This window comes from Pimephales promelas, chromosome 1 (genome assembly GCF_988280905.1).
Source record: "Pimephales promelas chromosome 1, fPimPro1.hap1.1, whole genome shotgun sequence".
Classification (NCBI taxonomy): Eukaryota; Metazoa; Chordata; class Actinopteri; order Cypriniformes; family Leuciscidae; genus Pimephales; species Pimephales promelas.
The window spans coordinates 30470570-30484456 of NC_142769.1; the positions used below are offsets into that span (position 1 = coordinate 30470570).

General features: G+C 40.3%; 3 protein-coding genes across 12 annotated transcripts in view; 1 reads left to right on the forward strand and 2 right to left on the reverse strand.

Annotated features, from left to right (window-relative positions):
• celf1 (cugbp, Elav-like family member 1) overlaps positions 1-1438 on the forward strand; it is a 26495-nt gene extending 25057 nt beyond the window's left edge. For all 10 annotated transcript variants that reach the window (XM_089129470.1, XM_089129471.1, XM_089129466.1 and 7 more), the window contains one exon: positions 569-1438. The gene's annotated coding sequence lies outside the window, so the exon portion shown is untranslated. The remainder of the gene's footprint in view (positions 1-568) is intronic.
• nudt19 (nudix (nucleoside diphosphate linked moiety X)-type motif 19) lies at positions 568-6912 on the reverse strand. The gene is made up of 3 exons (XM_039692668.2): positions 6077-6912; positions 4739-4946; positions 568-4629 (listed from the first exon to the last, which is right to left on the reverse strand). The coding sequence occupies exons 1-3, from the start codon at positions 6827-6829 to the stop codon at positions 4403-4405; spliced, it is 1188 nt and encodes a 395-aa protein (XP_039548602.2). The 5' UTR covers positions 6830-6912; the 3' UTR covers positions 568-4402.
• A 443-nt stretch (positions 6913-7355) lies between these two features.
• The window catches only part of LOC120468930 (b(0,+)-type amino acid transporter 1), a 61585-nt gene continuing 55053 nt past the window's right edge, over positions 7356-13887 (reverse strand). Inside the window, exons 12-13 of the mRNA XM_089129476.1 lie at positions 8245-8419; positions 7356-8049 (exon numbers count right to left, since the gene is read on the reverse strand). Of these exons, the coding sequence (XP_088985602.1) occupies positions 7988-8049; positions 8245-8419 (237 nt within the window). The 3' untranslated portion in view covers positions 7356-7987. The remainder of the gene's footprint in view (positions 8050-8244; positions 8420-13887) is intronic.

Below are 13887 nucleotides of genomic sequence, written 5' to 3' on the forward strand. Positions count from 1 at the left end.
CCTTCACGGAGTTCAATGTAGCTAAACTGTATCCATTTGTTACCCATGGCAGGTGTTTTGTGAATAAGAACCAATATGAGCAGCTCCAAATATGCATTATTCCACAGTCCCACACAATTCAAAGTTGAAGCACAAAATAAAAAGACTTTCACTGAAAGAGCTGAAACATTGAAGCACAATTTTTCTTTTTGTTTCTCTCTCTCTCTCGGTCTAAAATCAAAATGTGGTTGAAGTTAAACATTTTTATTTTTTTTTTCATTTGAGTTCAACTGTTGCTGTCGAGGACAGTGTCGCAGCTGTAGTAGGCAGGTTGTGTTTTCTCGATGTTGTCGTTTAATGTTATTCCCTTTGTTCACTATTGGCATGGTGCTTACTTCTCCCTCTTTCTTCCCACTTTTCTTCATTGTTTCCTGTGTTGCATTCAGTGTTTTGTGTTTAGACCATGTGCATCTTTGAAAGCCCAACCCCATGTAAAAATAATCATTCATAAGTTTCTTTCATCCCCTCTCCTTTTTCCGTTGTGCTTTAACCTAGGTTTGTTATTCGTTTTTTTTTGTTTTTGTTCTAGATATCTTCGTGCCCGTTTGTCATCGTTTGCCTAGCATGTCGATGTGACGTCAAAAGTTCATCGTCCAGTCCGTTGTCCTCTTCGCTTCTCTGACGCTTGAAATTTCACACTTGACCTTTTTTGTTAACTTTTGACGCTTATTGATTACTTATTTTGTTTGTTTCTTTGTGTGATGTTCATTTCTGTCATTTGTGCTGCCAATAGGGAGCGTTAGAAAGACTGCTAAAAGTGTAAAGTTTCATGAAAATTGTTCTGAGCAAAGAGTCTATTTTTCTAGAACGTACAAACATAACCACTAGATTTTTGCAGAAGCTTTTAATTTTCAATGTTTAATTTCTCAGATTTATTTTTTCTTTATTGGTTTTTATTGTTTTAAGCAGTCTTCCTAGCGCTTCTAATTGTTTGTTGTTTTTGTTTTTCTTAAAGCAGCCATTCAGTTTATAGAATCACTTATTTTGTGTGTTCAAGTGTGGGTGTGTTTCCCTTTCTCTCACTTGTTAGTTCTAAAACTTTTAGAGGATGTTTTCGTCACATTTTGCTGAACTTGAGGATAAACTTTGTAATTTTGTGTTAGGTTAGTTGGCATGATGTAATTTTGGGAGTTTTTATTAACAGAGTGACATTACAATAGACACTTGAATTGCCTTTTTTCTTTGTGTGTCGAGCCAACATAGGCACATGTTTTTCATTTCCTTATTGTGTGAAAATCAGGATTAGCTGAAATAATGCATAGAATGAGCAGAGTTGAATTTCTTGTCACAGGTAAATATTAAGCATGCATGTTTTTTTGTAAGTGCACTGAAATCCTCAGCAAAATGTGATCTAGTTCTGTTTCAAAAAGTCAAGATGAATAAAGTGGTGCCAAAAGTTTTGCATGTTGCTGTTGGTTACATTTGCAGTATGTTTCACATCATGTTTATGGCTCCTGCTACAATGACACGTACTCGTTTTGATGGTTTAAGAGTTTTAAAAAAACAATACAATGTGTGTTTAGGTAGTGGGTTAAAGTGAGTTTTAAATGCATTCTTGTTACAAAAACTGAAGTGATTTTCAAATGAGCCCTGAGATATAAATGATTGTGCCTACAACAGCAAGGACATAAGCTCTTTAAAATGTTGTTCAGTTAATGACAATTTGTTATAACCATACAGTTGGTCTGTTTTACACTCGGCTTGCAGGCATTTTTTCCCCCGTTCTGGCATCTGTACAAGTTGTGAAGTTCTGGACTGATTGGTAGTGCTCAACTTCAGCTTTGCCCCTAAACCTGTAGTTTGGGGGGGAAACTCTCTAATGTCCAACATGTCTACATGGATGAAGAGCTATTTTTTATTATTATTATTATTAATAAGATGTATTCTGACAGATTTATCTAATTGGGGGTTGAGGTGGTTGTTTTCTATTTAGATTTTAAGCTGCTGTTTTGTGAGTTTATATGTATTCTGAGAAAATTTCCTGTGGGATGTTTGTCATTACTGGTACAGAGTGATTGTATTTAACATTTAAGATTTGTACAGATTTTGCCTTTTCTACTTCATAAGTTGTTTCACAATGTAAGTCCCAGTAAGTAGAAGCATGTAGACTGTAACACCATGACCAAACATCAACCTGTACAAAATAACCAAACCACAAAAAAAAAAAAAAAAAAAAAAAAATCCACAAAACAGCCTTTAACGGGAGATTTTTTTTTATTTATTTTTTTTTTGGTCATTCAAGTTGTGTGGTTTTCATTGGAAGTGTAGAGAGTGCAGAATTTATTAGATGTCTGAAACAAGTGTGTTTGTATTAAGTTGGTTCTGGATTTTATGCTACTGTCTCTACAGAAATCTAGAAAAGTGGACACCTACAAAACAGTCATCTGGTAGTTTATCTTTAGTCCATGTATGATTAAACTGTTTGAAAAGATGCACGCACTGTCTGAATTTATTTGTTTTTTTCTCAATTTAAAAATGATAGAAATGCACATGCTTTTGTTTAGTTTTTTTTTTTTTTGTCAAATGGTTTGATATCTTGATTCATTTTCATTGTACTTAAACATTTCAATTTAGGGTGATCCTTTTAGCCAATATTATAAATATGCAATAGTTGCTAGTCCAATTCATTGTAATTGGTTATTTTTATGCTAGCTATAGACTAATCAGACAAATTATACTATTTGTACACTACTTTTTTCCCCAAGTTGTTTTTAGAATCCTGTACTCTGCAAACTCAACGCATGGAAAAGCTAACAGCGCTGTACAATGCTTCAGTAACAGTTCCACTTTACCATCTCATCTGCAATAAAGAACAAATGTGACAATTCAAACTTGAATACAGCTATTGAACTTTCAGAATTTGTTTGCATCATATGCCCGATACTGTGTTTTTATATATCAATTTATATATTAAAGGGGTGATGAACTGAGAAATAAATTTTTCCTTGAGCTTTTGACATCTAAGAGGTCATTATATTATAAGAATATCCGTCCTCGTTAGTCCAATAAAAGCTTAATTGACACCAGGCTCTGAAAATGACTCGTTTTTAAAAGTGGGGAACTATGACGTCGAGGGGTTAAAACCCCACCCCCGCAGAAGAAGATCAACGCCTACTTCAACACGGCCGGTTTAGCCCCGCCCACCGATTCGCGCATTACACGCATAGCTAAGTAGCCTAACATACATGCCTACCTCGTGATGACAAACCGGATCGAGCTACCGAGCAATACAGAATATTGTGCAGCGCCTGGTTGTGGAAGACAGTCGCTGCATAAGCTTCCTCTGGATTCCAATAGGACTGCATGGATAAACTTTATTTTTAATGACGTTCCAGCTGATGAGGGTAAAAATCGTCATCTGTTCGCTTCATTTCACTGAGGATTGTTTTGTAAAAAGACTGGATGTGCAGACCAATTAGCGTTCGTAGATCGACTGGTAGAGACTATTTTTCAAAGATGGCTTCTTCCTGTATTCGCGAAGTTGACTGTGTGTATAAAATATCTTCTTCTTATTAAAGTGTGTGGACACTGACAAAGTTCTCAGTGCTTCAGTTTGAATGTAGGCACCCTTATTATGCTGTCGTGTTATTTCGTGGGGCTATTTTGAGCCTTGTTAGGGGTAATAACAAGCGATTTTTATTTGTCAATACTCTGTGCCCTATATACTAGCGTTATAGGCTAAACTGTTTTTAGAGATAAAACTATTTACATTCAGCAATCATGAAAACAAATCTCAGATAACGGTTGAATAGGTAACAATGTGTAATTAGACCAAAGGTTCATTTTGCGCCGGAGTTGTCCTTTATGAGTAAAGAACGTGTTGTGCCGTCTATATTGGATCTGACAGGAATTGTGCAACACACGGACTCTTGGTCGAACATGTATGGGCGAATTGCCATTTGACAACATTGGACGTTTTCCCCCACTTGCACCGACCGGGTGAGTTAAACTCATTATAATATGCAAAACTGTTATCCACTCACAGCAGTGGGCGTTTATTTCCAAGTTTTCAGTGCGACACGCCCATAAAAACCGACCGTTTTTCAGGAAGGCTCACAACTTGGGTACAAAATAGCCTATTACTTATTCATTTTGATGTTTTTGAATGCAAAAACCAAGCGAACGTCTTAAATTGTCCTCAGACAACGATATAATGAAATTTAAAAAGCCAGTTCATGACCCCTTTAACAGTCGTCACTCAACGAGGATTGTGTATTTTCTTTACGATTTAAGTTAAATAGACCATATATCAAACTACATTGCATAGGTCAAGGGACACATTAGTGTGTAGAAATTGGCTAATTAAAAAAACTGTCTAGGCTTTATCCATCACTCCTGCCACTATGGTAGTGACAGGTAAGTGTCAGAGTTTACTGTTTTTGAAGGCGCCACCCACATCTTCACCACAGAGAGGAGGGAGGTGGTTATACTTGGGCCTGATGTTCATCTGGATAGATCTTGAATATGGATCCCGACTGACAATGCGGTGCATGTTTACACGGTCCCTCTGGAGCTCTCCGAGGCTTTTTTCAATTTTAACCACACCACTCTTTCCAGAAGTGTCCACTTTCTCTGGGTACAGATCGTCCCCTAGGTATCAGAGGGGAGGGGGAGGGGGGGGGTCAGTTTTGTGCACTCTTATCTTATCAAGAAGCAACATTAAGCAGACAGCTGAAATAATTTATTATGTGACAATTACCTGGTAAAAGACCTGCATGGCAGTCAGGTGACACCAGGAGAATAGGCAGCCACTGCTCACATCCCTCTAAAGACCTCTGCCAGGCAAAGCGATGGAGATCTCCGAGAGCTGGGAAATGGGACATTCGTCCAAGGTCGTAGTACTGAGGTGGAGCTATCCAGATTTCCTTTGATTTGTAGCTGTGCAGCACTTCTAAGGGAGTGGCCCACTGAGAGACAAGGCAGTTGTGTTATTTCCCAACATACAAGAATCGGTTGTTCTCATCAGGGTGAGACCAAACGACCTAATAGAGCATCAAAGTCCTGCCCACAGCCGGTGCCGGAAGTAAAAATTCAATATAATTTCTCCATTGACATTTGAGATACAAGCCATATGGCTGTATTAAGCGATTGTATATGCTCATATAAATGCCAAAAGTTCATGGGGCACTAACCTTGTTTTAAGATAAATGCCTTTTGTTCACCATGTATTGGATAAGTACTTCATTACCCACAATCCTGAACAATCCTACAGTGATGCATCTGATTGGTGGAAGTCGTGTCACGTGTCTGAAACCCTGCAAAGGTATGTGACAGACTGAAGATCGTGTAATGACGTAGGGCTAAGTTCATTGTTTCACCTAAGTTCACCTCTGAGACGCCCCCGCACCATTGATGTGCTGTTGCCGCAGTTTCCCTGCACATTCACTATATAAAATTCACTGGAGGAAAAAGTTCACGTGGCCGTTGTCAGATTTGGAAGTCATTCAAAAGGCTCTTTTATGGTGGCTTCAGTCAACTTTACTGAGGCGCGTTGGCTTATGGGAGGAGTAGTTCCTTTGCTTGGAAATGAAAATATGTACACAGGCTTGTACCCTTGACTTTTCTCTTGACTTTTCGTTATTTCACTCGAAATGATATGGTGTATGCTTATGAGTTCAGCCGTAGCTGGTTATCCTCAGACATGCTCTAATACTCTTTAGATATGGATTTTACAACATGTCAATGGGAGAAATGAATGGGAAATTTTAACTTCCGGCACCAACGCTCTCTCGGGCTGTGCGGGACTGTGATGCTCTATATGGCCTGGTTTATGAATATTAATTATGTTCCGTGACGTTTGGACACTTGCTAAACGGCGTAAAGTGGGCGAAGCATTGCTGGCGATGAACGCTTAACTTAATATTAATCAGGACATGGGTGGACGTTGCAGAAAATACATTGACATTGACGACGAGCAAAGTCTTTTCAACTAATTGGTCACGAATACATGAACTGATGAAATACACGCTCAGTCATTGAGTGTCTGCCAAATACAACTTAAAAATATATCAAGGTATCTATACCATTCAAAACGAACCTTAAAATGAACGATTTCCTTCTCGTCGTGAAGCGTGTATGGAATCTCGTCTAGGCAGCAGATGTAAAATGCAGTGTCGTACCGCCTCTGTTTGCCTAAGGGTGTCAACCAGTTCCCCCATTCATGCAAAGCCCAGATGTTGGGCAGACACTGCAACTCCCGACACATCTTGATAAAATTCGCCGGGTTATCAATAACCTGAGATCTCCACTTAGACAGCACGTCTTTACTCCACAGTCCGCTCAATCTGGTCAGTGTTGGCTGGCTGTCACTGTTATCATCCGTGTGCACGCGAATCCCGCTTTCCTCGAGTTTGGGAACCGCCAGGAGCACACCTGACTCCTCAAACGTCTCTCTCACCGCACAGATCCTGAAAGCCACATCTCCCGGTATCGGAGATCCCAGCTGAGATCTGTCAGTGGCGAAAATGGGTGGCCTGCTCGCCGGCGGCTGCTTCACAACTCCGATGCCGTAGTTGGGCGCTTCGGTAAAGGCTTTAAAGATCTCCTGCCACTCGCTGGAGAAGTCAGACGATTCCACCAGCCCCCCGGGAAACACGTAGGCATTGGGCATATACCCGCTGCGACCGCTCCGTTTCAGCAGCAGCACTTGATAGTCGAAGGCAGATTTGTGTGCAATATCAGTGACTTTTCCCAGACCTGCTTTAAGAGAGTCCGCAGTCGGAGTGCGTCTCAGCCCGGCCGCCAGGATCACCGTCGCCGCCTCTCTCCAGTGTTTCAGCACCGTGTTCATCTTGCTCACTGCTTACATGATCACAGCTATAACGTACTTATCCGGAAACTTTCGACATCGGTCAACAATGGCGTAAAGGACAGGACAGCGCAGAAAAAATAATAATCTATTTAATCTGTGATTGAGCGCCATCTACAGCAAGGGAAGAAATCTTGCTTTTCCTTGCCACATTCAAATCAGGACATTTCTATTATACTTCAGGCACAGGTATAATCGATTTATGATTGCTACCAAGTCCAACAATACCTATAAAATCCATGTGTAATGGCCACAAACAACTGTGTAATAGCCTAGGTCTAGGCCAATCCTGATAAGCGCTGAAAAAAAAAATAACACTCTGGGTTGTTTTAAACCAAATTTGGGTCAAATATGGACAAGCCCAAATGTAATTAAAATTCATACATAAATTAATACATTTTTAACCCAACATTTGGGTTTGTCCATATTTGACCAAATTTGGGTTGCACAGCATTAGTTACCAGACTACCAGTATACCAATTAACATGTCTGGCAGGTAAAAATGATTGCAGAGTAATGTAAAACTTTAATAGACACTGAATTGAAAACAAACCATGAACAGTTAAAATATATGTGCATATTAAAATAGGCCAAAACAAACAAACATCTTCATAGCTTACAGTAGGTCTGTTTTTAAAAGTTATAGTTAAAAATCAATTTACCTGTGGAGGAAACGAATGCGATTTTCACTAGAATCCCATTGTTGCATTTTTTTCCTAGTAACTACAATTATAATATTGGCTACTTAAAGACTTACATTACTACAATTCTTCTAATGTGATTAAATGAGTCTGAGTCAATATATTAACACAATTAATACATTTGAGTTCAGTAAAGGTGGAAAATATCATTGTTATCCTGTACAACAAACTTGCATTTTAATTATAAAATAAGTTAGATAAACTGGAAGTTGTCATAATTTACAGACATTCATGGAAAAGATACGTTATTCTTTGAAGTAAAAACAAATCCATGTGCCCTGGGAAAGGCCTGCAGTCCATTAAACAATAGATGGTCTGGTCTCATATTGGAAAAAAAACAGCTGTGTTCCCTTTAAGGATCCTTTATCCACATTTCCACGGATCAATCTGTTGTCCATTGCAGGCTGTTATGTCTGTCTTTCCTCAAGTTTGACATCTTTCACTCAATCTTTTCATGTGGAACGACTTGCAGTAGCAGCTGGAGGTGCATAGTGAGTGGCCCTGTAAGCATCAACAGGTCAAGTTTAAGAAATAAGCATTTCAATGTTTCTGGTGAACATCCACTAAAAACAGCCTTAAAAGTGAAATATTATTCAGAAAACATAACTATTGTTAATTTCAAGACATGTTCAAGACAAGCATACATTTTGTGCACTGTTATATATTCAAATGTGCAATTAATTTCCAGCTTCTTACTCATGATGTGGCGAGTCCAGTTGAATTTGTAGTAAATAAGGGGTACATATAATAGAAGACCGCTGACTATGAACGCCGTGCAGTACAGGTACTCCCACTCAGGCTTGTCTATGATGGGAGCGAGAACTAGGTAACAGGACACAATCACCACCAAAGCAGGAACAACAATCGGAACCTGAGAGGAACAAAAGGCAAACATTTTCACGTTGGGTAATATAGTCATTTTACAATATTTGATTGATTCAGTCCATGCCATTGAGCTTAAATATCTAACGCATTCGAGAATAGAAACTATATATGGGCAATATAAAATACAGACAAAATTTGAATGCTTTACTGCAATAGCTAGATAGGAAATATTACGTTTTTTTTTTTTCTCCAATCTTCCCGAAACTCTGGATTCTGATAGAGGGCCATGAGACTTAGACCTGAGTGCACAAATGGAGGCTCTAGCCCCTTCCAGAGCTGAGATATCGAAACTCAAAAATTTGGCCCGAAAAAAAAAACGACAGTGGTACCCCTTACGTTTTGTTTTTTTTTGGGCGAAAAATTAAGTTTCTCCAATCTTGCCAAAACTCTGGATTCTGATAGAGGGCCATGAGACTTAGACCTGAGTGCAAAAATGGAGGCTCTAGCCCCTTCCAGAGCTGAGATATGGAAACTCAAAAATTCGGCCCGAAAAAAAAAAACGACAGTGGTACCCCTTACGTTTATTTTTGGGGGGCGAAAAATTAAGTTTCTCCAATCTTCCCCAAACTCTGGATTCTGATAGAGGGCCATGAGACTTAGACCTGAGTGCCAAAATGGAGGCTCTAGCCCCTTCCAGAGCTGAGATATCGAAACTCAAAAATTCGGCCCGAAAAAAAAACGACAGTGGTACCCCTTACATTTTTGTTTTTTTTTGGGCGAAAAATTAAGTTTCTCCAATCTTCCCAAAACTCTGGATTCTGATAGAGGGCCATGAGACTTAGACCTGAGTGCAAAAATGGAGGCTCTAGCCCCTTCCAGAGCTGAGATATCGAAACTCAAAAATTCGGCCCGAAAAAAAAAACGACAGTGGTACCCCTTACGTTTTTTTTTTTTTGGGCGAAAAATTAAGTTTCTCCAATCTTCCCCAAACTCTGGATTCTGATAGAGGGCAATGAGACTTAGACCTGAGTGCAAAAATTGAGGCTCTAGCCCCTTCCAGAGCTGAGATATCGAAACTCAAAAATTTGGCCCGAAAAAAAAAACGACAGTGGTACCCCTTACATTTTGGTTTTTTTTGGGCGAAAAATTAAGTTTCTCCAATCTTCCCAAAACTCTGGATTCTGATAGAGGGCCATGAGACTTAGACCTGAGTGCAAAAATGGAGGCTCTAGCCCCTTCCAGAGCTGAGATATGGAAACTCAAAAATTCGGCCCGAAAAAAAAAACGACAGTGGTACCCCTTACGTTTATTTTTGGGGGGCGAAAAATTAAGTTTCTCCAAACTTCCCCAAACTCTGGATTCTGATAGAGGGCCATGAGACTTAGACCTGAGTGCCAAAATGGAGGCTCTAGCCCCTTCCAGAGCTGAGATATCGAAACTCAAAAATTCGGCCCGAAAAAAAAACGACAGTGGTACCCCTTACGTTTTTTTTTTTTGGGGCGAAAAATTAAGTTTCTCCAATCTTCCCAAAACTCTGGATTCTGATAGAGGGCCATGAGACTTAGACCTGAGTGCAAAAATGGAGGCTCTAGCCCCTTCCAGAGCTGAGATATCGAAACTCAAAAATTCGGCCCGAAAAAAAAAACGACAGTGGTACCCCTTACGTTTTTTTTTTTTTGGGCGAAAAATTAAGTTTCTCCAATCTTCCCCAAACTCTGGATTCTGATAGAGGGCAATGAGACTTAGACCTGAGTGCAAAAATGGAGGCTCTAGTCCCTTCCAGAGCTGAGATATCGAAACTCAAAAATTCGGCTCGAAAAAAAAACGACAGTGGTACCCCTTACGGTTTTTTTTTTGGGCGAAAAATTAAGTTTCTCCAATCTTCCCAAAACTCTGGATTCTGATAGAGGGCCATGAGACTTAGACCTGAGTGCAAAAATGGAGGCTCTAGCCCCTTCCAGAGCTGAGATATTGAAACTCAAAAATTCGGCCCGAAAAAAAAACGACAGTGGTACCCCTTACGTTTTTTTTTTGGGCGAAAAATTAAGTTTCTCCAATCTTCCCAAAACTCTGGATTCTGATAGAGGGCCATGAGACTTAGACCTGAGTGCAAAAATGGAGGCTCTAGCCCCTTCCAGAGCTGAGATATGGAAACTCAAAAATTCGGCCCGAAAAAAAAAACGACAGTGGTACCCCTTACGTTTATTTTTGGGGGGCGAAAAATTAAGTTTCTCCAATCTTCCCAAAACTCTGGATTCTGATAGAGGGCCATGAGACTTAGACCTGAGTGCACAAATGGAGGCTCTAGCCCCTTCCAGAGCTGAGATATCGAAACTCAAAAATTTGGCCCGAAAAAAAAAACGACAGTGGTACCCCTTACGCTTTGTTTTTTTTTGGGCGAAAAATTAAGTTTCTCCAATCTTCCCAAAACTCTGGATTCTGATAGAGGGCCATGAGACTTAGACCTGAGTGCAAAAATGGAGGCTCTAGACCCTTCCAGAGCTGAGATATGGAAACTCAAAAATTCGGCCCGAAAAAAAAACGACAGTGGTACCCCTTACGTTTATTTTTGGGGGGCGAAAAATTAAGTTTCTCCAATCTTCCCCAAACTCTGGATTCTGATAGAGGGCCATGAGACTTAGACCTGAGTGCCAAAATGGAGGCTCTAGCCCCTTCCAGAGCTGAGATATCGAAACTCAAAAATTCGGCCCGAAAAAAAAACGACAGTGGTACCCCTTACGTTTTTTTTTTTTTTTTGGGCGAAAAATTAAGTTTCTCCAATCTTCCCAAAACTCTGGATTCTGATAGAGGGCCATGAGACTTAGACCTGAGTGCAAAAATGGAGGCTCTAGCCCCTTCCAGAGCTGAGATATCGAAACTCAAAAATTCGGCCCGAAAAAAAAAACGACAGTGGTACCCCTTACGTTTTTTTTTTTTTTGGGCGAAAAATTAAGTTTCTCCAATCTTCCCCAAACTCTGGATTCTGATAGAGGGCAATGAGACTTAGACCTGAGTGCAAAACTGGAGGCTCTAGCCCCTTCCAGAGCTGAGATATCGAAACTCAAAAATTCGGCTCGAAAAAAAAACGACAGTGGTACCCCTTACGTTTTTTTTTTTGGGCGAAAAATTAAGTTTCTCCAATCTTCCCAAAACTCTGGAGTCTGATAGAGGGCCATGAGACTTAGACCTGAGTGCAAAAATGGAGGCTCTAGCCCCTTCCAGAGCTGAGATATTGAAACTCAAAAATTCGGCCCGAAAAAAAAACGACAGTGGTACCCCTTACGTTTTTTTTTTTGGGCGAAAAATTAAGTTTCTCCAATCTTCCCAAAACTCTGGATTCTGATAGAGGGCCATGAGACTTAGACCTGAGTGCAAAAATGGAGGCTCTAGCCCCTTCCAGAGCTGAGATATGGAAACTCAAAAATTCGGCCCGAAAAAAAAAACGACAGTGGTACCCCTTACGTTTATTTTTGGGGGGCGAAAAATTAAGTTTCTCCAATCTTCCCCAAACTCTGGATTCTGATAGAGGGCCATGAGACTTAGACCTGAGTGCCAAAATGGAGGCTCTAGCCCCTTCCAGAGCTGAGATATCGAAACTCAAAAATTCGGCCCGAAAAAAAAACGACAGTGCTACCCTTTACGTTTTTGTTTTTTTTTTGGGTGAAAAATTAAGTTTCTCCAATCTTCCCAAAACTCTGGATTCTGATAGAGGGCCATGAGACTTAGACCTGAGTGCAAAAATGGAGGCTCTAGCCCCTTCCAGAGCTGAGATATCGAAACTCAAAAATTCGGCCCGAAAAAAAAACGACAGTGCTACCCTTTACGTTTTTTTTTTTTTGGGCGAAAAATTAAGTTTCTCCAATCTTCCCAAAACTCTGGATTCTGATAGAGGGCCATGAGACTTAGACCTGAGTGCAAAAACTGAGGCTCTAGCCCCTTCCAGAGCTGAGATATCGAAACTCAAAAATTCGGCCCGAAAAAAAAACGACAGTGGTACCCCTTACGTTTTTTTTTTTGGGCGAAAAATTAAGTTTCTCCAATCTTCCCAAAACTCTGGATTCTGATAGAGGGTCATGAGACTTAGACCTGAGTGCAAAAATGGAGGCTCTAGCCCCTTCCAGAGATGAGATATCGAAACTCAAAAATTCGGCCCAGAAAAAAAACTGACCGTGGTACCCCTTACGTTTTTTTTTTTGGGGCGAAAAATTAAGTTTCTCCAATCTTCCCAAAACCCTGGATTCTGATAGAGGGCCATGAGACTTAGACCTGAGTGCAAAAATGGAGGCTCTAGCCCCTTCCAGAGCTGAGATATGGAAACTCAAAAATTCGGCCCGAAAAAAAAACGACAGTGGTACCCCTTACGTTTTTTTTTTTTGGGCGAAAAATTAAGTTTCTCCAATCTTTCCAAAACTCTGGATTCTGATAGAGGGCCATGAGACTTAGACCTGAGTGCACAAATGGAGGCTCTAGCCCCTTCAAGAGCTGAGATATCGAAACTCAAAAATTCGGCCCGAAAAAAAAAAGACAGTGGTACCCCTTACGGTTTTTTTTTTGGGCGAAAAATTACGTTTCTCCAATCTTCCCAAAACTCTGGATTCTGATAGAGGGCCATGAGACTTAGACCTGAGTGCAAAAATGGAGGCTCTAGCCCCTTCCAGAGCTGAGATATCGAAACTCTAAAATTCGGCTCGAAAAAAAAACCGACAGTGGTACCCCTTAAGTTTTTTTTTTTTTGGGCGAAAAATTAAGTTTCTCCAATCTTCCCCAAACTCTGGATTCTGATAGAGGGCAATGAGACTTAGACCTGAGTGCAAAAATGGAGGCTCTAGCCCCTTCCAGAGCTGAGATATCGAAACTCAAAAATTCGGCTCGAAAAAAAAACGACAGTGGTACCCCTTACGTTTTTTTTTTTGGGCGAAAAATTAAGTTTCTCCAATCTTCCCAAAACTCTGGATTCTGATAGAGGGCCATGAGACTTAGACCTGAGTGCAAAAATGGAGGCTCTAGCCCCTTCCAGAGCTGAGATATTGAAACTCAAAAATTCGGCCCGAAAAAAAAAACGACAGTGGTACCCCTTACGTTTTTTTTTTTGGGCGAAAAATTAAGTTTCTCCAATCTTCCCAAAACTCTGGATTCTGATAGAGGGCCATGAGACTTAGACCTGCGTGCAAAAATGGAGGCTCTAGCCCCTTCCAGAGCTGAGATATGGAAACTCAAAAATTCGGCCCGAAAAAAAAAACGACAGTGGTACCCCTTACGTTTATTTTTGGGGGGCGAAAAATTAAGTTTCTCCAATCTTTCCAAAACTCTGGATTCTGATAGAGGGCCATGAGACTTAGACCTGAGTGCACAAATGGAGGCTCTAGCCCCTTCCAGAGCTGAGATATCGAAACTCAAAAATTCGGCCCGAAAAAAAAAAAGACAGTGGTACCCCTTACGGTTTTTTTTTTTTGGGCGAAAAATTACGTTTCTCCAATCTTCCCAAAACTCTGGATTCTGATAGAGGGCCATGAG

Bases quoted from the DNA above. Each gene is read 5' to 3' on its own strand.
- nudt19 (XM_039692668.2), bottom strand. From the start codon at position 6,829: ATGAACACGGTGCTGAAACACTGGAGAGAGGCGGCGACGGTGATCCTG. The intron at 4,947-6,076 runs GTTCGTTTTGAA...CTTGTCTCTCAG, and splicing joins AGGAAATCGTTCATTTTAAG to TGGGCCACTCCCTTAGAAGT. The intron at 4,630-4,738 runs GTAATTGTCACA...TCTGATACCTAG, and splicing joins CCATGCAGGTCTTTTACCAG to GGGACGATCTGTACCCAGAG.